Source organism: Cajanus cajan, chromosome 2 (assembly GCF_000230855.2).
Source record: "Cajanus cajan strain Asha chromosome 2, NIPB_CcT2T_4, whole genome shotgun sequence".
In the NCBI taxonomy this organism is placed as follows: domain Eukaryota; kingdom Viridiplantae; phylum Streptophyta; class Magnoliopsida; order Fabales; family Fabaceae; genus Cajanus; species Cajanus cajan.
The window spans coordinates 72,265,544-72,289,810 of NC_138518.1; the positions used below are offsets into that span (position 1 = coordinate 72,265,544).

A 24,267-nucleotide genomic window follows, 5' to 3' on the forward strand; every position below is an offset into this window, starting at 1 on the left:
TTTGATAATAAAAAATAAACAAAAAAATGTCACTTTATAATTAAGAAATAAAAAAATATTATTTCATAATATTATTAAAATTGACAAACTCAAAAAATAATGAAACACAAAAAAGGGAGAGAGAAATAAAAAGAGAAATTCTATGGTACCCATCTTATTTGAGAGGGTACCGGTACAGTTTTTTATATTTTATATTTTTAATAATTTATTTAAATAATATTTATAATATTTTATTCTTTTAATTTTTTAGTCATTTTATTTTTATTTTATATATTCTAATTTATTTGTAATAATATTATTATATATTTAAATAGTTTAATTTTAATAATTTTTTAAGTATATTTTTATCTTTTCACTTAAAATTTTTGAATTTCTATATTTTAAATTTTTTTAAGTATATTTTTTGTTTTTTTGTCTTAAATTTTTGAATTTATATATTGTAATTTTAATAATTTTTTATTTCTACTATTTATTAATTTATTTCTTTTTTTAATATTTTATAATATTATTAAAATCTTATAATTTTAATCTCTATAATTTTATCTTACTTTTTATTTTATAAGTATAATTTGGATTATTTATTTTATAATTAAATTAATTTATTTTAAATCTTTTATGAGTTTACATAGAAAAATGTATTGAAATCCCTCGATCTTTGAGGGTACAGTAACAATTCCCAAATAAAAATATGAAAGGGATAGAGAGAAGGGAGAGGGGGGAGTGAGAGAGCCAGGAAAAAAGATAGAGGGAAAGATGGCAAAAGAGATATTTTATAAATATAAAATTTAATTATATATTTTATATTTTTAAAAAGAATATTGTGATCTTTTATATAATTAAAATTTTTTCTCTTAGTTGAAAGAGTTAGATTTCCAACTCCTCACATAAAAAGATTTTATATGAAAGTAGGATAAAAATATTATCGAAACAATATTTTTTGAGAATCATTTTTAAAAAATAGATATCAAATATTAAACACTAATATTCTTAATCTAAAATTCTCCAAAAATAAAAAATTTCTCTTCTGCTAAACACCTTTTAAAAAAGAAAGAAAATCACGGGGGGAAAAAAGAGAAAAGAATACATATAAAAAGATGAATGCTTACAAAAGTTGAACATTAAAGATAATGAGGTAGAAGGATGTGCATCATGTGAAAGGTGGCGAGTAAAAAAGAAAATGAAAACAAAGAAAAAGAAGGCTCATAGAATAAAAAAAAATAAAAGTTAAAATATGAAAAGTATTTTAAAAAATATAATAGAGATATATTATTGATATAAAGAAGTGTATATATCATTATCCTTATATTTTTTATCCTCAGCTGTGGTACTTCGGTCATACTATTGTTCAGTAATATTGTGCTTGTTAGAATTGTGGGTCAAAACATGGGTCAGATTAGGGATAAAAAAAAAAGAAGGAAGTTATGAATCAAATTAGATGAATCATTTGGAGTTGAGCTATATCGAATTTCTTGTATTATTTAAAATCAAAACAACATAATTTTTTTTGTCAATTTTCATTGTTTTTTTTTTTTTTTATAACGTTTCATTTTATTATTGGTTGAGTGATACAATGTGGCATGTGTATGTATGTGTTTGCCAAGTTTAAAACAGTGTCTTTATCTAATGAATTAAGTGGAGCTTGAGTATTGTCCCAGTAGTCCAATTTGGGCCGCCACTACTCTCTTGGTCCCATAAATTGATGGGATTCATCGGATTTGGAAACTGGAAACAGGTACGAAGCCACAAATGATGTCCCAAAAAGAATATTTTAGTATTAGACAAATAAAATGTTAGTTTTTCCGTCTTATAATTGTTTTGTAGTTCTTATCATAAAAACATTATTATTATTATACGTATGAATATTCATATTGTTATACATTTGTTGGCCTTTTAAAATAAAATGAATAAATGATAAAAAAATTTAATTAATACTAATTACTAGAACGAAGTAGCTTTTGCCTAGGAACAAAGTGACGTGAAACTTTTTTGCTAGTAGAATACAAGAATGAGAATTAAGCTTGATAATTGTATTTAAATGAATGTATAGTTCTCTTTACTCATGTTACAAAACAATATAATTGAAATTAAATTTGTAAACTGATTTTTCCAGACTTGTTTGATTCTAGTTAAATGACATCTCTTCAGAAAAGCCATTAAACTCAGCTTAGTGGCATAGAATTATATGAAATTTCTGGTTCAAATTTTAGTGTTGTTATTGACTTATTGCAGATTAAGTATGTAGTTCTTCTTCTGATTCTTTTCATAAGAACCAAATTTGAAGTGTTATTCAGTTTTTTTTATATATATATATATATATAATTAATATAAAGTGTCTCTTGCATTTTTTCTTCTTCGAGAAATACCCTTCATCAATCGTGAAATAATAACTGTATGACCTACGAAAATTTGGAATTTTTTTATTATGTATTTATGGTACATGGTACATAAAAGTGTTAAATATGTTTTATTAAATAGTTTAAATTACTAAAAAAATTATACATTAAATATTTTTTTTGTTCTTTTTTATATTATAACCATTATTTTTCAAAGGCAATGCTTATTAATGTTTTTAAGATACTATAAAAAATTAAAAGTGAAAAGTTTTTATTAAAAAATATTATTCAAAATATGATTATAACATTGATTACTAAATTTTTTTTTTTAATGTCTCACCAACTAATATCTAACTATTGAATAAAATTTAATAACTATTTTTTAATGAGAATAAAGTGAGATTATATGAAAATAACGAGAAATGTATTTTTTTTTATAGAGAAAAGGAGAAGTGTATTAGTAGCACTTAAATTTTCATCATTTTTATTTTAAATTACTTAACTAGTAATTAAAAGTACTTATATTATGAGTCATCTATTTATTTATTTATTACTAATAACTTATATTATAACTGATGGAGAGATAATATAAAAATGAGAAGTATTTTAATAAAAAAATAAAAAAATGGCGTGATATTTGGGGAAAGGTTGTGGTGGGTTGACTAATAAGCACATTGGTCTGTTTGGCCTTATATTAATGGGCAGCCGTCTACAACTTGCATCTAATCACACTCACTCTGACTCCAACATATGGAAATTTGAGACGCATACCAACAAAACAATTTAACCTATGTTTATTTATTTTTTATAGGCGTTGCAACTTGCAAGCTACAAATAGATGATCAATGTTTGTATTTAACTAATTTATATGTTAAGTACGTTCATCTCAATTACAATTTATCTTTTCCTTATTAGAATTTGATATAAAGAATAAAAATTATTATTAAAAACATATTAATTAAATAAAAAAATGTTTTAAAGACAACATCATTTAATAGAATAAAAGTAATTAAGATTTTTTTTTAATATTTAAGTATATAATCATGATTCTATTTTTACGACACTTTTATTTTTAAATGAAGATCTAATAAAGGGTGATATATAATAAAAAAAGATAATTAACATTAAAAGAATTAAAAATGTAAATTTTTTATTTTTAGTTTGTAATTTTGTAGTTAATATTCATAAACTTTAAAATATATTATTTATTTAAATAAATTCGTTATATCAACTTCTTATTTTTCAATTTTCATATAATTTGACAAAAACAATAAAAATAATATATAAATATAACTTAACGATTGGGTCAATAAATAATTTTTGTATAACGTTATTAATAAAATTTGAATCTTATAATGGCAATTAATTAAAATAATTATTTTACTGCAATTGTAGTTATTTATTAAAAAATAAAACCAATTTATCACTCGTATATATTAATATATATATAGAAAAGGAAAAATGAATGGGTGAAAAATAAAAATTGAAGGAAGAATAGTAGAAGTGGGATAATTAGCATATATTTAGGGAGATGCAAAAAAAGAAAAGAAAAAGAAAAGGAAAAGTAAAGAAAATGGTATTTGTGACTTGTGAGTTAGTGAAGGCCACATCCTCCCTCTTTCTTTCCGTCTCTTCCCTTCCATTCCATCATATAATTACAAGCACACACATTCACATTCAGTCATTCACATACAATGCCCCTTGTACGCCAGCGCCGCCACCTCAACCTCCGCCTCCCGGAGCCCTCCGTCCCTAAGCCCCTGCCCCTGCCCCCCTCCTCCACCGCCATTGCCCCCGCCGACCTCGAAAAGCTCCAGGTCCTCGGCCATGGCAACGGCGGCACCGTCTACAAGGTCCGCCACAAGCGCACCGGCGCGGTCTACGCCCTCAAGGTGGTCCACGGCGACACTGACGGCGCCAGCCGACAGGAGGTCCGGCGAGAGATGGAGATCCTCCAGCGGACGGAGTCCCCCCACGTGGTGGAATACCACGGGTTCTTCGAGAAACCCTCCGGTGACGTGGCCATCCTGATGGAGTACATGGAAGTGGGGACGCTGGAAACGCTCCTCAAGAGCAGCGGCACCTTCTCGGAGCCCCAGGTGGCGAGCGTGGCGCGTGAGGTTCTGAGCGGCCTCAGCTACCTCCACGCGCACAAGATCATCCACCGCGACATCAAGCCCTCCAACCTTCTGGTGAACCGCAAGATGGAGGTGAAGATCGGAGACTTCGGCGTGAGTAAGGTGATGTGTCGCACGCTCGACGCCTGCAACTCGTACGTGGGAACCTGTGCCTACATGAGCCCCGAGCGCTTCGACCCCGATTCCTATGGCGGCAACTACAACGGCTATGCGTCTGATATTTGGAGCTTGGGCCTCACCCTCTTCGAGCTTTATGTGGGCCACTTCCCCTTCCTTCCCATGGGCCAGAGCCCCGATTGGCCCACCCTTATGTGCGCCATTTGTTTTGGGGACCCACCTACTTTGCCCCAAACTGCTTCCCAACACTTTCGAAGCTTCATTTCTTCTTGTCTCATTAAGGACTCCACTCAGCGGTGGACGGCGTCCCAGCTCTTGTCCCACCCATTTCTCGCTACTACTTAGCTTACTACTTGTACAAATTACCATATCACCTTTTGCCTTCTCTATCAATTACTTAATCCCACCCATCATTTCGCCACATCATTCTCTTATCTCAATCTTTTTCTTTCTTTTTTTTTTTTTTTTTAAATTTAAAATTTGTGTCTCTAGTTCATGTAATTTTAAAAAATATTGTTTTATTTTTTTTTATAATTTTTTTTTTTTGTAATTTTATCTTTACGTTATGCAGCAGTATATGTAAATTGATTAAAGGTTTAACAACCATTTTTTAAGTGTTACAGCTTACGGCAACAGGTCAAATTGTTGTCTATCATACACAATTTTGTATACCCTTGCACCCTATAACTCACCCAGAACCAGAAATACATCAGCATTTATATGGTCATAATGTCTATATCATGTAAAGGGGACTATATTTTTTTTTTTGGTACAATACAAGACATGAATAATCTCTCTAATTTCCATTATATGTTGCATAGTCTGAGATCTACAACTATGCTCAAGTAAGAAATATTTTTCCCCATCTTTTGTACCTCTGACTTCTCTATTTGGATTAGTGAAACAGCAGAAGTCGTATAATTTGTTGTAGTTATATAGTACATACCATACCGACTTCTACAAGTGCTGCATGAGGGATTTTAAGAGCCACAGGAGATTCTCGACAGTTTTTTTCACTGAAACGATAAACCATGATTAAGAATCTCTTGAGATAGTTTGAGCCACCGCGCACCACCAAATGTGACTGACCCAAGAAATAGGCACTTCCACTCTCCCTGGCTTCAATTAGCTCCAATAGCTCCTTCCTAACAGATACCTGCATTTTAGGACTATTTTCAGGCAACATGAACCGAACCTTCTTTCTCTTGTTACCACCACTACTACTCTCCAACGTTTCATCCACTGGACTTATCTGAGATTCATTGTTCACCATGCATGACTCAACTTCATCAAGAGCAACTAAAGCATTTCCATCAAGTCCTGAATTTCCAACAACGATCATTGTTTCATCCGGGGAAACCATGGACTCAATGTCATTCTGTTCAATGGAAATGAATTCCCCTATGGAACGAATAATGTTCTCCTCAAAATCACCCGTGTCCCTTATGTGATCACAATATCCACTTCTCACAATGCAACGATATATTTTGTAATCCTTTGGCCCTATCCTACCTATGAGATACCTTTCACTTTCTGGGACATAAGGCACTGGTATATACTTGAAGGACACCAAGATCAACACTTGATGAAAGGCAGGAAGATTAGTAATGAAATGTGAAAAGAAAGCCGGGATTCCTGCTACTATGTCAGTGTAAATGAACCCAATTCCGGGTACCCTTGAAATCCCTAGGCCTGGACTAATATCTATTAGCCATTCCGTTGGTACCTTGTTTTGCAAATCAAACTCATACTTTTTCACAGTTCCATAATGCCATGAAAGCATGATTGTCATGGACACTACCAATAGGACAACCAAATACCAAGCTCCCTTATGGAATTGTAGCAGACATGCTGAAAGATATGCAACCTCAAGGAAGCCAAAACATACAAGAAAGCACGCAGATACCATTAAATTCTTCTCCCAATACAAAGCAATTATCAGTGACATCAGACTAGTTGTCACAAGCATTCCACAAATGATAGCCAAACCTGTCACAAATTGTGAGCTTCTATCACGAACATGCAAATTGATCACTTGGTTTTTGGAGAAATTAACTTATATATTATTAGTTAACTTTAAGTCTTTAACTAATGTAAAATTATTTTTATATGCCGGAAGTAATTCTCAAAAAACAAACCCTTAATCACAAACACACATACTAATCATCGTTATTTTTTAGGCCTCCCCTGTTTACGAACTCCTTGTGTTTCTTAAGAAGCATGTGATGAGATTTCATCAATAGACGCCAACGACATACCTGTTGCATTGCCAATTTTCACAAGGTCTCTGAAAGCAAGCACGACAGTGAGACTGAAAATCATCAATAACCAGTTAACATCGGGGATGTAAATCTGCCCATGTATAGTTTTTGATGTGTGAATAACTTTTACTCTGGGAAAGCAATTTAATGCGAGGCACTGGTTAATGATGGAGAAACACGCTGTTATGGTTGCTTGGCTTCCCACGGCTGAAGAAAGTAGGGATAATACTATGAACAAGTGCCTGCAACCACCTGGATTTACCAGCCATCACTTCAGTAAAGTGAAATTGCATGCAGGAAGAAACATCTCATAGAAATAGAGGCACTGGACCTACTTACGTGGAATAGATTGACTAAGATGATTAAACTCCGGAGCAATTAAATTTTTGGACATATATGCAGCCTGACCAGCATAGCATAAAAGAAGAAGCGGATAGATCAAGCATATAAATGTAATCTACATCCAACACATGATGCACAAGTTAGTAACAATTTTCAACATATTAGAATTATAGAAAATGTTATGCAATATTGTACCTTAATTGATTTCTTGGAGAAATGGCCTAGGTCTGCAAACATTGCCTCCGATCCTGGAAAACAACAGTATCGAACATCTTGTAATGTTAGCCACCAAAACAATAATTATGAATATAAATACTAATCACTTGGTGATATTTGCATGGCTGTGGTAAAAGTAGAAGGCCCACCTGCTACACACAAAATGACGCTCCCTAACAACCTCCATCTGGTGAGGTCAATATTTTTGATGAATTTGTATATGTAGATTGGGGATATTTTACAGATAATTTTTACATCCCAGTAGAAAATATTATATGTTCCCACCGCAGCAGCAAACAATAGCCAAACAGCGATGATTGGGGCAAACATGATCCCAATTTTACGTGTACCGCAATTCTGCAGCATGAACAGGCCAACCAGTATAACACACGCGGAGGGAACAGGTACATCTGGAATATATGAAGCACTAAGTGAGCAAGATACATACATACATATATATGTGCATCAATTTTTCATTTACTTAATTAAATAAATAACCGATCACAACTTAAACTAGCGCACCAACGTTATACGATGGGCCTTTTTGAAAAGTTTGATAAACCTGTTTGGATGCAAGTTTAAGAGAAAAAACTCTTTAATTCCCATTAAAAAAAAAAAAAAGCTTTTATAAACTTGTATATAGACAATCTCTATATACAGAACTTACATCTTTTTAGAGCTTTTGTTACGGATTGCTGAGTATTTGGTGATGAGGCATCTGGTTATAGACAACAAAATAATCAAAAAACACGTTGTAGCGATTAACCTTACAAAAGTCACATTTATTTCTATTCTGAGTACAAGGTCTTACATATGTCATCCAATATGTCTGTCAAGGATCTCTGAACGCCAGACGAAGCAGAGTACACTGTTAAACAGCCAAAATAATATATACGAAAAAAAAATCAAGTAATTATTAAAGGTGAATAATTTAATCACACAATGAAAAGTAAGTATTGAATCTTGCACATGCATTCAGCAATCGATTGTAGGAAATTGAAATTAAAATTAAAGTCAGTTGTATGTATACCTGAAAGTGCTGGAGTGAGCACAGCGTCCCCAATGGTCATACAGGAACCAAAGAGGGCTAAAAACAATATCAAATAGTGACAGATCTTGTGTTTCTCAATGGCCCTTCGTGCTCTTGAATCGGTTTTCATCTTAGAGCAACTTCTCTCCTCATAAAGCATAACCTCGTTGGTACTATCACATGGGAGCAGGCCAACTTTTGCATTTCTACACAACAGTGAGTATAAAGCAACAGTACCACCTACAAATATTTTCTATGAAAAGTTAATCTTAATAAGAGGCTCTAGCCATGTACATATCTATATAGTTACTGAAGATAAGGTAATTAATTACCCTCTCCTTCATCATCAGCTTTCAACACTATAGAGGCATACTTGATCAAAGAAATAATTGTGAGTGTCCAGAAAATGAAGGAGAAGAGTTCATAAACGACTTCCTCTGATAAAAGATCTCCCTCTTGCATTGTCCCAAATACATATAAAGGTGCAGTGCTCAGTTGACCATAAACTATTCCCACAATTTGAAATGATAGCAGAATTGTTTGCTTCCATGTTTTCTTCTGAATAATATGGGCATAAAAATTCTGATTAGGAGAAGATATAGATACCAGCTAGATCCTTTCAACATCCTTACCAGATTCAAATAAAACAGCAACAAGTAAAATTGTTAATGCATGTCATGGAGTGAAACTGAATTTGATTGACACAAGTATGTGAATAAGTATATATGCAAACACAAAAGTTGTGATTCATTTACAGCAACTTGTGCAAGGCAATTAATTTTACCTTATCCTCGTCATAGCTTGCATCAAGGTGTAGTTGAGAATCCATGAGAATTAACAAGATGAAGTAGGAAGTGAGTGGAAAAGAAAGTAAGTTATATGAAGAAAGAAAAGGACAGGTAGCAAATAGCAATATATATGAATGAGTAGCGATTGAGGCAATGCTTGAGAGGACAGAGACGGAGGACACTAAGACGATGATCGTCTTTTAGACCCTACAATACAGTGTCTAAAACAGAAAAATGAAAATGATATGACATAGTGATTTTCACGTAACAATTCTTTAGACGGCTTATTATTGATCTCGTGATTTGGTTGATTCCAAAACACATGAAACAGTTCTTTTCATTTTTGCATTTTTGCATTATTTTATTATTGGTAGTAGGGAGGAAATGCCGGGGTGACGTGGACACCCGGATCTTCTCATTCACACACCGAATGAGAACGCGTAAAATAATAACTTTCTTCTACTTTTGCTCCAACCATGCAATAAAATAATATATAAGAGTCAATACTACACACCACCTACATTCAACACCAGTCAAATAATACACACAACACCACTTTTTAATTATCAAACAATTCTGGATTTTTATTTTCTTTTTGTTTATCTAAAAACTTATAACACTTATCTTTAATTTTTTTTTTTAAATAGGAAAATAATTAAACGGGCCAAAAATGTAACATTATTTAAAATCACTTGAATATATACGTATTTGTAGCAATCAGAGCACCTTCTAACAGCCTTTTTTAATATTAGCTTATTAATCACTAATTAAATGATTGACAATCATATGATCATATCACATGGTTTTCTATATATTTACAGAACTTATTCCGTTTCCTTTTTATTTTTATTTTTTCTCTCCCTAATTTGTGTTTCCAACTGTTGTATGGTTGAAAGCTGAAAGCATGTGGATGCGACAGAGAAAATAGAAACAATGAATGAACATGTGTCGGCTGCCCCCAAAAAATACTGAACAGCAACAGATATAGGAATAGATACTAAACGTAAGTAATTAATATATGTAAAACGAAAATGCTAGATTCATTCAAATCTTCAACGAAAACTATCGCACAAAACTATGTGCCCCATTTCTATTATTACATATTTTGTTTTTTTAGTTATTTAATTTATTAATTAGCAAATAAAAAAATCACTTGTTTGAATTTGTAGAATTCGTGGTTGAGATTTTCGGATTATTGTACTGTATCTTTAAAATTATTATAGCATTAAAGTAGATTAATTATCCGCCCAATGTGAGGAATTAATAAATGGTATATATATATATATATATATATATATATTAAGTTATGTTAAGTTATTATAATAAATATAATATTTTAATGAATCCAAAAATATAATAAACATAATATTTTAAAATTTTAATTTCATGAAATATAAATATAAAATTTATTAATAGGAAAAAGCAGACTCCGAACTTTCATAAGAAAAATTAAATAAGTGTTTTTGTAAAAAAAATTGAAAATTATTCTTTTCAGAGAAAATTATTTTTTATATGCTTTTTTTTTTATTTTATCCTTAAAAAATATATTAGTAGGAAAAAAGTTAGAATATAACATAAAGGTATAAACGTTTTTAAAAAATAGATAATACAAGGTGATATTTCATTTTTATAATACTTAGTGTAAAAGACACTTTTTTTTTTCACTTTATTAACTTTTTGTTTCACAAAAGACATACAATGTGTCTTTGCGTATATTTTATTCAAAAATAAAAATAAAATAAAAGATATTACATTACAACTTTCTTCATAAGTGTGATGAGACAATAAGATCGTGTTACAACAATTAAAGGCCTGAGACAAAATTTATAGAGAAATTTAATAATATAAAGTTAATTATTTATTTTCTTATTAATCTTCTAATAACATTTTGAATTATAAGATATTCATCATTTTTTTATTTATATTTTAAAATCATATTCATTTTTTATTTGACATTTATATTACTATAATTCTATAATATGTAATAAAAGAACAACTTAAATAGTTTTTAGTCCCTATAAAATAATGGATTTTGATTTTGGTTCTTATAATTTGTAAATATTTTTTGTCTTTGTAAAATATTTTTGGTGCTTGAAAATGAGTAAATTTTGATTTTAATTTAGTTCCTAAAAAAATATTGTTTTTAATTTTTATTACTATAAAATCTAAAATTATTAGTTTTGATCCCTAATAATGGTATATATAAATAACATTTATTTTAAGAACATGTGAATTTTTTAAAATGTGTTACATGTTAGTATAATATCACTAAAAATTATAGATAGTATTAAAGATAATCACTCATCAACATTTTAATGAATAAACCCTAAATCCTAAACCATAACAAATTTAAATTAGATATTCACTTTAACAATTACTAAGTTTTTCTATGAATATAAAAATAATGAAAAAGAGAAAGAAAAATTAATAATAAAATAGTTAAAAATTTTAATTTAATTTTTTATAATAATATGTTTAAAAAATCAAATTAATAACATTTATTTATTTTTCTTGACATCTACAAAATGACATAACATTTCAAAATTAACACTTCTAAATTAATTATGATAAAAGTTTAAGGTATACAAACTTTAGTGCTTTTTAATATCCTAAGAACAAACTAAATCAATTATGTAATTAAAGTTTGGAATAGAAGATTTCTCTTGATAAAAATTATTAAACAATAAATATATAATTTTTTTATTTATACAAACCATAAACATATAATTTATTATGGACTTAAAAGCAAATGTCTATATCATGTATTCCGTCTTGTGAGACAGTTGACAAATGTTAGAATACTTGAGTTCGATTACATAGACTACAATCCAAATTTTTATCAAATCACACATCGGAGTATACTAAACTTTCTAATTTCTTGGTTTATCTAAAAAATTTGCGATATAACTAGGAAGGCGATATATAAAAGTAGATAATAACACTATCTTTATAAATAGTATAGATGGCAGATAAAATTATTATTATTATTATATAAAATAAATTTATTTAAATTATAATCTTATCTGAAAATAATAAATAAAAAAAGGTCATTAAGACAATCATAATTTTAGTTTTTGTGAATTAAGAATAAATTTTAATTATGATCATAATTTTAATCATAAATCCTAAATCCTACGGTAAAAACAACTGAAAGTTTGCATTACTCGTATACAATGCAGATTTACTAAATTGGATTTACCCAAAAAAATAAATCAATAAAAAAGTGAGCCAGATAAGGGACCCGAGTTTTATTTTATTTATTGTTTTTTCCTTGCTTATGTGACGTTGTCTTAAGGTGTACAAAATAGACCGTTGAACGTTAAATCTACGATCGAGCCATCGGTTGAATTTTATTAGTACTTTAACATTAAACTGAACAATTTAATTTGTCATTAAATACAAGTAGGTCCACTAAATTTAATTATTCCATTTATTTCATCACAAGTGTGGCATCAGAAAAAAATAAGTTATAAAATAAATATCATTTTTTAATTACAAAATAATTGTCATTTTAATTTTTTAATGTAGTATTAATTTTTTTTATACTCTAAAATTGCACTATATTCATCAATTAACTTAATGGAAATATATGTATATTAAAAAATTAAATGAATCAATTTATATTAAAAATTTCTTATTAAATAAAAATTAACTATTAGAATTTAAAATTTTTATAATTATTAATTAAAACAACATATGAATTATTTTAAATTTAACTACGTATTTATGGAATCTTCACATCTAATTACTATTGTGCGATATGTTTTAAAGTGATTTATTTTATAAAAAAAACCATAAATAATACTCTAATATTTAATGTTATTATCTAATATATAAAATTAAAAATAGTATTTAATTAACAAAATTTTATAATAAATAGCATTAATGTGAGAAATTTAATTGATTTTTAATGATAAATATATTTAAAGCAATTTATTTAAAATAAATAAATAATAGTCTAATATTTAATCTTATTACGTAATATTGAAATTGTCAAAAATAGTACATTATTTAATTGTCAAAATTGTATAATAATGAATAGCATTAATGTGAGCAATTTAATTTATCATTAAATACATCCTATCAGTTACAAATGCTTGTTCAAATTTCTAGAACGAGTGTCCATTTTTATGAGTGTGAAAGAAATTAATGTTGATAAATCAATCAATGAATGCTCAATATTAAAACATAAAAAGTCATGCAAACTTTTTATACCTTCCTTGAGTCCCAATTGAGACGGACTGTAAGAGGATTGTGAATGGTATTTACAAGTGAAACTATAGGGTGATACCAAATTTGGAGTCATTTTGAAACATTGTAAGCTTATCATGCACAACTATCCAAACTATAGAATTGGTTTTGTTAAGCCACAAGCTAATAGTCCCTTGATCTTTTATCATCACTATGTTATATTTGACACTAGATTTTAATTTATTTTGATAAAGACACCATATTTTAATAGAAATGAAATAAGTATATATATTTAAAAAAGTCATGACTTTTTAAGTGATTAGATAACATTACATCTTCTTATAAGTAAAATACATGTTAATAAATAAAATAACTTTGAGCATGAGTATTTATAAAATATTTAATATTATTATTGTATTTATATATTTAATTCTTCTATCATTTTTGTTTTAAAATTTATATTAGCAATTTTCAATTATTAAATTGTAAAATAAATATCATTGATGTCATCAATTTAATTATTAATAAATGTGATTTGGTCTATTAAATTTGATGACATCATCAATAATTAATAAGAAATTTAAGTCCAGTTTGCATAATTGTATTTTTAATTAGAATTATATATTTTTTATTCATAGACATAATTTATACAATATCCAAAAAAATAATGAACTAGAAAAATAGGTTCTTTAATACACATTTTATTGAAGTGAAAGTTTAACTATGATAGTGATTGAAGAAACATTGCATATAAAGTTCCTTGTAAATTTTATCCTTTACATTTATGAGTGTGTATACTATTGTAAAAATGGTAGGAGTGTAAGTAAGTACAGGTAATCCGCAAATCCAAACTAATCCAAATTGTTCTAATGAGTTCGAATCAAACTTATTATTTAAGTTAGGCTCAACTTAACCTGATCAAAATCCATACCGTATGAGTTGGATGACGAGTTTTTTAATAATTTGCCATGGACCTTACACTTATGGTACGACCATAAGTAGCAAAAAAAAAAAAAAAAAAAAAAAGCTTTCTAAGGATAGCATTAAATAGTAGTTGGGTACTTAACAATTAGTATATATACATACTAAATTACAACTAATTTAAATCATAACATATATGTATATAAAACTATAGAGTAATCTAAGTGACTGAAAATGCAATCCTAAGTGCCGATCAAGAAAATATGATAATTACAGTCCAACCATATAAAGCGACCAAAATTTGCTTTAAATGACCTAAGTCAAAGAGCATCTCTAAACTAAAAAAAAATTCATACCAATAAAACTTAAGATAATTTAAGGTAATTTGTATATCCCTTCATTAAAATTAATATTATTAGTTTTTTTAAATTTAACTACAAATTTTATAAAATAATTTAATTGAAATATTATCGTTAACAAAAATATTTTAATAATTATTATAATATTTAATGTAGATATTATTATGTCATTTATATATCTATTTTTTCTACTTTTTCTAGTTTTAATATGTGTGTGCGAATTTTAATATATAATATAAGTACCAGGTCAAATATAAGGAAGGACCGAGGAATAACCTACTTAACCTGTTTATTACGGATAAGCACTAATGGATTCTCTTATGGGCCTACATATGGGCCTAAGCCCATTAAGGTTAGTATAAATAAGTGCGATTAGTGACAAACAAAGGTACGTTTTCATAATTACCAATTTGATTAGCATTGATATCTCTAAGATCGAGGACTGATTTAAGCATTGGAGTGCCTTTTGTAGGTACCCCTCTCTTTCCCTAGGATACCTCATGGAAGACGAAGACCCAGCAGGAGTAGCAAAATTACCGGAGTACCCTCGTGCAGGTGCATTTTGGCGCCCACCGTGGGGCCCGTTTTGAAGGCCCGTATTGTTTATCTCTTTTGCAGGAAGAAGATTTTGTAGAAGATGGTCACTACTAGGAACAACAACTACTCGGTTCAACCCGAACAGGACTCGAGGCTAGTTGCTGTGGAAGATCAAACTGATCATTCAGATGCTGTGAATATGCTTCGTGAAGAAATAGAAGCTGTCAAGCAAGCCCGAGAAAAAGACGCTCAGGAGCTTGAAGCACTTAGGAGAGAAAATGTCGAGTTGAGAAGCTTGAACAGAACTTGGAACCCTACGACTGAGCATCCCAACAATGAGGCATCCTCACATCATGCACCGACAACCTCACGAACACATGCCCCTCCCATGCAGCTGTCAGCCATCCCTAGGCAACCCTCCCCTCGGGTAACAATAACACCTGACTCATACAAACACCCTTTCACTCAAAGCATTATGGAGGCAACCATATCTGATAGCTGGAGAAACTTTCCTCTAGAGAAGTACGATGGGTCCTCGGACCCTGACGACCATTTGAACGCATATCTCACACAGGTTACTTTGTTGACAACAGAAGATGCCGCCTTATGTCGCCTTTTCCCCACTGCACTAAAAGGGCAAGCATTGAGTTGGTTCATTAAGCTTTCACCTGGCTCCATAAATTCATTTGAAGAATTGGCATCTTTATTTACAGTGCAATTCGCTACAAGCAGACCTTACCAACTGACATCATTGGCGTTGGCCAACATCAGACAGGAAAAGAAGGAATCCTTAAGGTCATTTATGGATCGTTTTAACAAAATCGCAATGGAGATAAAAAACCTGAACCCAGCTGTCGCAATGGATAGGTTGAACACAGCATTGAAACCCGGACCTTTTGTAGATAGTTTATGCAAAAAACCTCCGTTGGATATGAATAACTTGAGGAGAAGGGCTGAAAAATACATGAAAATGGAGGAATTAACTGAATCAAGAAATCAAGTTAGAGCCGAGGCTATGCCAGTTGAGAAGCAAGAAAGAATCTAAGGGAAGGAAAGCTCTCGACCAATTGAGATGGACCATACAAAATTAATCAAAACATGCGAGCATACAAGCTAGAAGAATTAAATAGAAAATTAATGCCAAGAACATGGAATACAACACATTTGAAAGTGTATTACAGTTGAAAAACATTGTAATTCGGTGTACTCTTTTCCTTGCTTAGCTTTTTATCCCTAAAAGAACGTGAAAGGGTTTTTGCTAAGCAATGTTTTTAACGAGATACCCCAGTGAATAATAATACAAGAAATATTTCCAGGTTTAACGAGCTCCTAGACTCAAGACCTCGGCCGAGGACACACTCGGTCGAGCGTGAAAAATGAATCAAGACCTTGGCCGAGGACACACTCGGTCGAGCGTGAAAAACAACTCAAGACCTCGGCCGAGGACACACTCGGTCGAGTGTGAAAAATAACTCAAGACCTCGACCGAGGACACACTTGGTCGAGCGTGAAAAAGTAACTGAAGACCTTGGCTGAGGACACACTCGGTCGAGCGTGAAAAAGTAACTCAAGACCTCCGCCGAGGACACACTCGATCGAGCGCGAAAACAACTCAAGACCTCGGCCGAGGGCACACTCGGTCAAGTGTGAAAAACAACTCAAGACCTCGACCGAGGACACACTCGGTCGAGCGTGAAAAATGAATCAAGACCTTGGCCGAGGACACACTCGGTCGAGCGTGAAAAACAACTCAAGACCTCATCCGAGGACACACTCGGTCGAGTGTGAAAAATAACTCAAGACCTCGACCGAGGACACACTTGGTCGAGCGTGAAAAATAACTCAAGACCTTGAAAAACCCCTCAGTCAAAGCAGTTAAAAGGAATAAAAAATTACTTGATTTATGCCCTTGGTCAAAGCAGTTAAAAGGAATAAAAAATTACTTGATTTATGCCCTCGGTCAAAGCAGTTAAAAGGAATAAAAAATTACTTGATTTATGCCCTCGGTCAAAACAGTTAAAAGGAATAAAAAATTACTTGATTTATGCCCTCGGTCAAAGCAGTTAAAAGGAATCAAAAATTACTTGATTTATGCCCTTGGTCAAAGCAGTTAAAAGGAATCAAAAATTACTTGATTTATGCCCTCGGTCAAAGCAGTTAAAAGGAATCAAAAATTACTTGATTTATGCTCTCGGTCAAAGGAATTAAAAGGAATCTAAAATTAAGAAAATCGTTTTATTCCTCGGCAAATTAAGGAAACCGTATATAATAGTCAAAGGAATCTAAAATTAAAACCGTCTTATACCCTCGGTGAGAGTTTTACGTATCAAAAGGCCTTCGGCCAATTAAGGAAACCATTTTGGCCTTAGGCCAAATATTTAAAAGATAAAAATTTCACGTATTAAAGATTCCGCAGTGAAAAAACTTTTGAAAGCCAAGGTTATATATATATTAGCCCTTGGTCAAACAATTGAAGCATAAAGCTGTACAAGATTCCTCGGCCAAGTATATTCCTTGGTGAAAAAAGTTTTGAAAACCAAAGATTTTTATAGTCCTCGGCCAAATGTTTAAAAGCGAGAAATCTCACATATAAAAGATTCCTTAGTGAAAAGGTTTTGAAATTCAAAGTTTTATATACATAAATATGGTAGTCCTCGGCCAAGTTTGATTGAAAGCAGCAGTCCCACATTAATTGAAAAACGGCAATATCAGAGAAAGCAGCAGAAAAGATCCGCAAACATTTCTTTTTAGGATTTCTCCATTTTTTAATATTTATCAAAAAGCCTTGAAACCCTGGGAGAATGTATACCAGATAATGATATGAATATTAGGGAAAACACCTTAGAAGAATCTATAACTCCTCGCGATCACATCGAAGACTTCTTGTATCATTAATGGACCCTCTTATGGGCCTGCATATGGGCCTGGCCCATCAAGGTTAGTATAAATAAGTATGACCAGTGACAAAGAGAGGTACGTTTTCATAATTACTAGTTTGATTAGCAGTGATATCTCTGAGACCGAGGACTAACTTAAGCATTGAAGTGCCTTTTGCAGGTACCCTCTCTTTCCCTAGGATACATCATGGAAGACGAAGACCCAGCAGGAGTAGCAAAATTACCGGAGTACCCTCGTGCATGTACAATATATATAAAGGAGGGATCTTTTTACTCCAAGAGTAAGTTTACATATACTTACTTCGTTCAATAACTCATTTTCAACAATTCAACCGTTTAATTTAAAGTTCTTAATGCATAGATCAAATCTGCAAATTTTTAGAAATTTAAAAATCATTTAATACTTCATTTCATTAATTCGAATCAATGTATAAAATAATTTTATAATTATCTGTCAATTTGAATTAATAAAATAAAGTATCAAATAATTTTTAAATTTTTAAAAAATTTGCAGATTTGATCTATGCATTAAAAACTTTAAATTGAATAGTTGAATTGTTAAAATTTGATCGAGTTATTGAACGGGATAAGTCTAAGTATATTTACTCATAGAATAAAAAAATCTCTTATTTTATATATATATATATATATAAAGACAACTTATTCTATCAATTCTTAACTTGAGTATGACAAATACACTAGATAAAAAAAAAAATCATATTCCTATTCAGGCAACAAACAACATAATAAGATAAGATAATTATCTTATATTATCGTATCCTTACCACCAAATAAATTCTTAAAAAATTATACCAATTCTCGATCATTAATTTTATTATAATCTAATAGCCTTAAAAACTTTGATATCAAATTCTATTTATCCAATGATTAACATCAATTTCAATCCTTACCACTTCCACCACCCCCGGCATATATATCTAGTGTTAAAAAAAGAAAGAAAAAAAAAAGTGCCTTAGAACTTTCACTGTTTCACTGATCAAAATCTGTAAAATTAAAAGCCGTGTAAAGAGTGTTCCACTTTTTTCCAATGCTCATATTTTGAAGTTCTAGAGAAATACAGAATATAACAGCAATGATATCATATCAGCATTCGACAGAAGTTTAGTCTCAGACAAGCATCATGAGCATATATATTTAGGAAATAAACCAGTACCATGAAACTTATAAACCTAAATCACTGAAACTATAAAGCAACTTCCGTAATTGATGTCAATACTTGCAAAGTTTTCGTTATCGAAAAAATTCAAAGAAACTAAACTGCCTCCAAATCGAAACCCATCCCAACTCTTTAAATCCCGCTCCCTCTGTCAAATACTATAACTGTGATTCATTAAAAATCTCTACACAAGTTATAAAACTTTTAATATTAATTACCTCATAGTCAAATTTTAGTGTTTAGCCAGAGATAATGCAAAAAATGAATTTGTTGCCAAAAATAGTAAAACGTTAAACAACCTACAGCAAATGATTACATTGCAGAAGAAATTGAGGCTGCATGTCAGTACATATGTAGATAATGTACCATATACTAACTATAAAAATATTGTTGATGTTAAAGAAAGACCAACTGCAGTATGAATGAATAAATTTTTTTTTGTGGGTTTGGGGTTTGGATGAACAGAAAGACCTGGACGTAATTTGGAAATGAATGCAACAACCAAAAACGATACATAAAAGAAATCAATAGACCGAAAGACTACTATGAAGAACCGAAGCTTGTTTCCCTTAGATTGATTTAATGGAACAGGTAAAAAGTAAAAAGAAAAGAATCACATCGATACATCATCCGACAAATCAGCAGAGGCATCAGAACATAAATCATCTGCAACATTCTTTTTTTTTTCCTGTGTGCCTCAGTAGTGTGGGTGGGGTCAAGCTCCAGGGCAGAGGTAGGTGATATACTGCTTCAAAGACACACGTCTGTTATGGAGGTGGGGTGGAAAATTCCAGAAAAATCTAGTTGGAGACCCTTTGGCACAAGGTTTGAGATGGAGATACGAAGGAAAAGCTGGGAAATGAAATATTTGAAAATTGAAAACTGATAATTGTGCTGGTAGGAAGAAATAATGGAGGAAGTAGGTGTGGTTTGCTTTATCTCAACTACAATTTGGTGTTTCTTATAAATTGTCGATATGCATAATTTCCATACACTAACATTCCTCAATAACCAATGAAACTGCTAAGATAGAAATTTCTTCATCGGTATTGAACGGACACTAGGATATTTGTTGTTGAAAACACATAAGACGATAACCTGCTACTCCATTTAATTAGTAGTCATTTCGGATCAGCAAAGGCTACTAACTACAACCCTTCAACCGAGATTCAGAGCATCAAAGAAACGTTGATTTTACCTCAATCGCCCCATACTGGCCATACATCATCACTCCATTTTCTTTTTCCATTGTGAAAATTAAAATATTAACCCAGTAGGGAGGGGCGATGCCCTCCTCATGACAAAAAAAAAAGTGGCTAGGACGCCATACAAATAGAATACCTGTCTCCTCTTCAACAAAATAAAATGCAAAATTGAGATAGAAAAGAAAACTGTCTACTCCTTGCTATTCACAAGCCTCCTCCCAATCATCTACTACATCAGAAACTTCTAATGCATCGAAGTTTCTTGCATGCTGCCCTCCTAGGTCTGAACCACCATCATGAGGTTCCAACTTTGTGACAGCACTACTTTTAGAGTCTTTCCTAGAAACATCAATTTTCACGGCTGCAACAGATGAACTTGATGATGATTCTTGATTTAAGACACTCCAAGGATTTATTGAAGCAGATATTGGGGCATCTTTCTTCTGAATAGGCAACTGGACATTAGCAGAACCAGTAGTCCACTCCTCATCACCCCAAGAATCTTCTTTCCAACTTAGTTCTTGAATAACATCCTTTTTCCACGGATTACCCTTTAATGCTGCCAATCCTCCTCTTCCTTTCATTGTCCCAGATCCTCCCCATGCATTTGTAGCTGATGCCCCAACATTTGGAACAACCACCGCCACAGCTCCCTGATAAACAGTACCATGATCTAACCTCCTCATGGCAGTTGCAGCTCGGGCCGGGTCATTAAAAACGGCCAAAGCATTTTTGTCATTTAACCAAACCAGTTCACACTCACCACCGAATCTCAACACCAGTGCACTGATATCTGCATCCCTTGGTAAGTCTAGAAAAGAGACAACAAGTCGAGGATCCATATCTACCAAAGGATCAAATGCAGGAGGAAAGGGCGCATTTATAGTTGTAGTACCCTTAATCCCTAGCACACGTGCAGGAGCTCTTGATTTTGGGGTAACATGAACAACTACAAAACGCTTTGGCTCACGACCAGCTGCATTCACTACAAGCTTCCATCTCTCAGCAATAAGCCTCACTGCATCTCCTTTGTCCTTTAACATAGGACAAAAAATATGGACCTTTAGACCCTGTGTATTTCCTCTGCTCTTGCCAAGTACTAAAAACTTACATCTCTCCTCAACGGATATAACCCATTTAGGATCACGTCTCAACATGTCAGCAAGCAATTCAGAAGCACTAGAATTATCACCAAAATGGAGAGAATCCAGATTTGGAGTGGTAATCTCAAAAGCATCTGCAAGAACCCGTTTACGCTCTAACTTAGCACAGTCATCATTACACTTCAGTTTTCTTTGTCCAAGGGGAACTTTTTTGCCATTTGCACCCAAAGGTTGAAGCAGCAAAGGTAACTTTGGAATAATGGAAGCTTCATGTACAGCATCAGCATTATAATTAGCACAGCTGCCACCAGCATCACAAGGAACATTTGCTGTTATTCGGCCACAAGAACAAGTAATGCTGACAGGGAATTCGCATCTTGTATCTGGACATGGTGATGAAGGGTGACATGGAGCTGTACATGTATGCCGGCATTCTCTCCTTGGAGCACCACAAGTTTGTCCACAAGAGGCTCGAATACCTGGCACAGGAGATGGATTATCACAAGGTGGGAGGTGACATGTTCTGCCACATGCATGTAAACCGCATTGTCTGGTCTTTCCACAGAGTTTATTGCATCTAATATCCTTTGAACCACAAGGTATGTTTCTAAGAGCTACATGCCCACCAATGCATTCTTTTGTTACAGGCACCGAACAAGGAGGGCAATCTCCAAAATGGCAGCTGTGAGAGGCTGGATGGGAACAAGGCTGAGGAATTGAACATGGAAGCTGACATGAGGGAGGCGGTGTGCCACAAGGTAATGGAGGAGGGATTGAAGTCTTACCACAAGCACACATCAAATCAGTAAATATAGTTTCAAGACAAGGTGGACAATGACCACTGTGGCACAGCGATTCACACGCATGCTGTCCACACCTTAACTTCTTTCCACATGGCAACGAACAGAGGTGCGGATCCCAATCCGCATTTAGAACATTATTCGGATTCGAAAGTGGACAACAGCGTTCACTGCATCGATGCCTTCCACAATTCTTTTTCTGCCCACAAGGCTTTTGACAAGTAAATTTCTCATTCTCCGTTTTAGTCTTGCAACACTCCACAGTTCGGGAAGTCGAACCACATCGACACTTGTGCGAGACTAGAACCAAACAAGGAGAACAATCCCCAGCATGGCACACTTGTTGACAACGATGAATCCCGCAAGGAAGGGACTTGCCACATACCTGTGAACAGGTAGGTATTGGGTCTAAACAACTTTGACGTTCTTCTTCCAATCTAGTTTTCCCACAACAGCATGTCTTAATCCGGGACGGTAATAATTCACACTCCCCACAGGTGCCTGGATGGCAAGTATCCACACATACATGATTACGACAATCAAGCTTCCTTCCACAAGTGGAACCACAAGAAAAAACACCAGCTTGTGCTTTGAAATCACCCCTCACAGCGATGTCCCCACAAAGAATTACCTCCACCCTTTTACTGCAAAAACAAGAGGCATCCATGGGAAGTTGACAAGGATGACAAGGAGCCAAATGACAAATCCGCTGACACCGATGGCGGGCACATTGAAGAAGCTTCTGGCAGCGGTGGCCACAGGTAACATGCGAATGGCGGTGAGAGCAACGAGTGGTGATATTCTTGTTCCCACAAGGACACATTCGCGGAGGGGCAAAGGCCTTGCAAGGAGGGCAAGGACCGGGATGGCATTGCAAGACACAGACATGAGGGCAAAGAAGGTCCTCATCCCCTCCAAGGTCCCTCTGAGTCTGAGTCTCAAGAGGCTTGCCGCATGGCTCTCCACACGAGTGAGGCATGAGATAGAAATCTGAGGGGGGGTCAGGTCTCTTACCACAGAAGCAGACATACTTAATCTCCTTGGATGATGTGAGCTGCACAGACTGGCAACCAGGGCACCGCCAATTGAAACCCTGATTCTTGTCTACGGAGGAGTCCACCGAAGTGGGTGCGCGTGCCCACTTCTTTATGCAATTAAGGTGAAAGATAGAGAAGCAACTGGAGCAAGACCAGATTGGCGCAGACCTCCGCACCATGTCATAGCAAATCATGCATTCCACCACACCTTTCACGAGCTTCTCCTGAATCTCTCGCAGCAGTTGAGGCAAATTAGGGTCCCTCCTGGAGGAACCACCCTGTTCTCTAGGAATCCATCCCTGACGAGGAACCCTAGGCCGCTGGTTTGGCTCTTGCGAGCTCATCACTCCAACTTAGCTGGAGCCAAAGCAAAGGTTGTTGAGTTTAAGAAAAAAGAGGTTAAAGGTTGTTGGAGTTGTGTTATAAAATTAAATGTGAAAGGAGAAGCGCTTATATACACTTCTCTTTGCTGCTCAATCCTTGGACCTCAAGTAAAACGCGCTGCCTCTGCGTGCCCCTCACTCTATTCTTTTTCCTTTTTTTTTTTGTCAGATGTCACATAAAATAAATTACTTTTCGTCTATTTAATTATAACATTTACACTTTTATAATAATCTGCTTATTTTTTCTAATCTTTCGCGGATAACGTTGTTATTATAATCATGTAGCCTTTTGACGGGATACAAACATTACAAGTAAGAAATTATATAATTAAATTTATAATAAGTATATATATATATATATATATATATATATGTATATGTATATACTAAATATATGTAAATAGTTATTAAAAATAATTTCACTAGAGACAA

General features: G+C 32.9%; 3 protein-coding genes across 5 annotated transcripts; 1 reads left to right on the top strand and 2 right to left on the bottom strand.

Moving 5' to 3' along the window:
• The first annotated feature begins 3,885 nt into the window (after positions 1–3,885).
• On the top strand, positions 3,886–5,009 carry LOC109799449 (mitogen-activated protein kinase kinase 9-like). Its single transcript, XM_020360017.3, has one exon. The coding sequence runs from the start codon at positions 4,028–4,030 to the stop codon at positions 4,931–4,933; it is 906 nt and encodes a 301-aa protein (XP_020215606.1). The 5' UTR covers positions 3,886–4,027; the 3' UTR covers positions 4,934–5,009.
• A 267-nt stretch (positions 5,010–5,276) lies between these two features.
• Positions 5,277–9,637, bottom strand: LOC109799448 (potassium transporter 25). 3 transcript variants are annotated; one of them, XM_020360013.3, is made up of 10 exons: positions 9,222–9,637; positions 8,770–8,995; positions 8,438–8,677; positions 8,219–8,275; positions 8,075–8,125; positions 7,557–7,817; positions 7,387–7,439; positions 7,189–7,306; positions 6,847–7,101; positions 5,277–6,577 (listed from the first exon to the last, which is right to left on the bottom strand). In XM_020360013.3, exons 1-10 carry the CDS (start codon positions 9,264–9,266, stop codon positions 5,520–5,522), a joined length of 2,364 nt encoding a protein of 787 aa, XP_020215602.1. In that variant the 5' UTR covers positions 9,267–9,637; the 3' UTR covers positions 5,277–5,519. The 3 variants fall into 3 exon arrangements, with proteins under 3 accessions (XP_020215602.1, XP_020215605.1, XP_029127280.1); XM_020360016.3 differs by having other exon boundaries at positions 8,770–9,064; positions 9,222–9,636; XM_029271447.2 differs by lacking the exon at positions 9,222–9,637 and having other exon boundaries at positions 8,438–8,690; positions 8,770–8,936.
• A 10,216-nt stretch (positions 9,638–19,853) lies between these two features.
• Positions 19,854–23,889, bottom strand: LOC109799413 (NF-X1-type zinc finger protein NFXL1). Its single transcript, XM_020359965.3, has one exon. The coding sequence runs from the start codon at positions 23,794–23,796 to the stop codon at positions 20,713–20,715; it is 3,084 nt and encodes a 1,027-aa protein (XP_020215554.1). The 5' UTR covers positions 23,797–23,889; the 3' UTR covers positions 19,854–20,712.
• Between the last annotated feature and the right edge of the window lie 378 nt (positions 23,890–24,267).

Excerpts from the sequence above, each read along its gene's own strand:
- LOC109799449 (XM_020360017.3), top strand. The coding sequence starts at position 4,028 with ATGCCCCTTGTACGCCAGCGCCGCCACCTCAACCTCCGCCTCCCGGAG.
- LOC109799448 (XM_020360013.3), bottom strand. The coding sequence starts at position 9,266 with ATGGATTCTCAACTACACCTTGATGCAAGCTATGACGAGGATAAG. Across the intron at positions 8,678-8,769 it reads AGCTGATGATGAAGGAGAGG|GTGGTACTGTTGCTTTATAC; the intron begins GTAATTAATTAC and ends AAATATTTGTAG. Across the intron at positions 8,276-8,437 it reads GCTCACTCCAGCACTTTCAG|TGTACTCTGCTTCGTCTGGC; the intron begins GTATACATACAA and ends GCTGTTTAACAG.
- LOC109799413 (XM_020359965.3), bottom strand. The coding sequence starts at position 23,796 with ATGAGCTCGCAAGAGCCAAACCAGCGGCCTAGGGTTCCTCGTCAGGGA.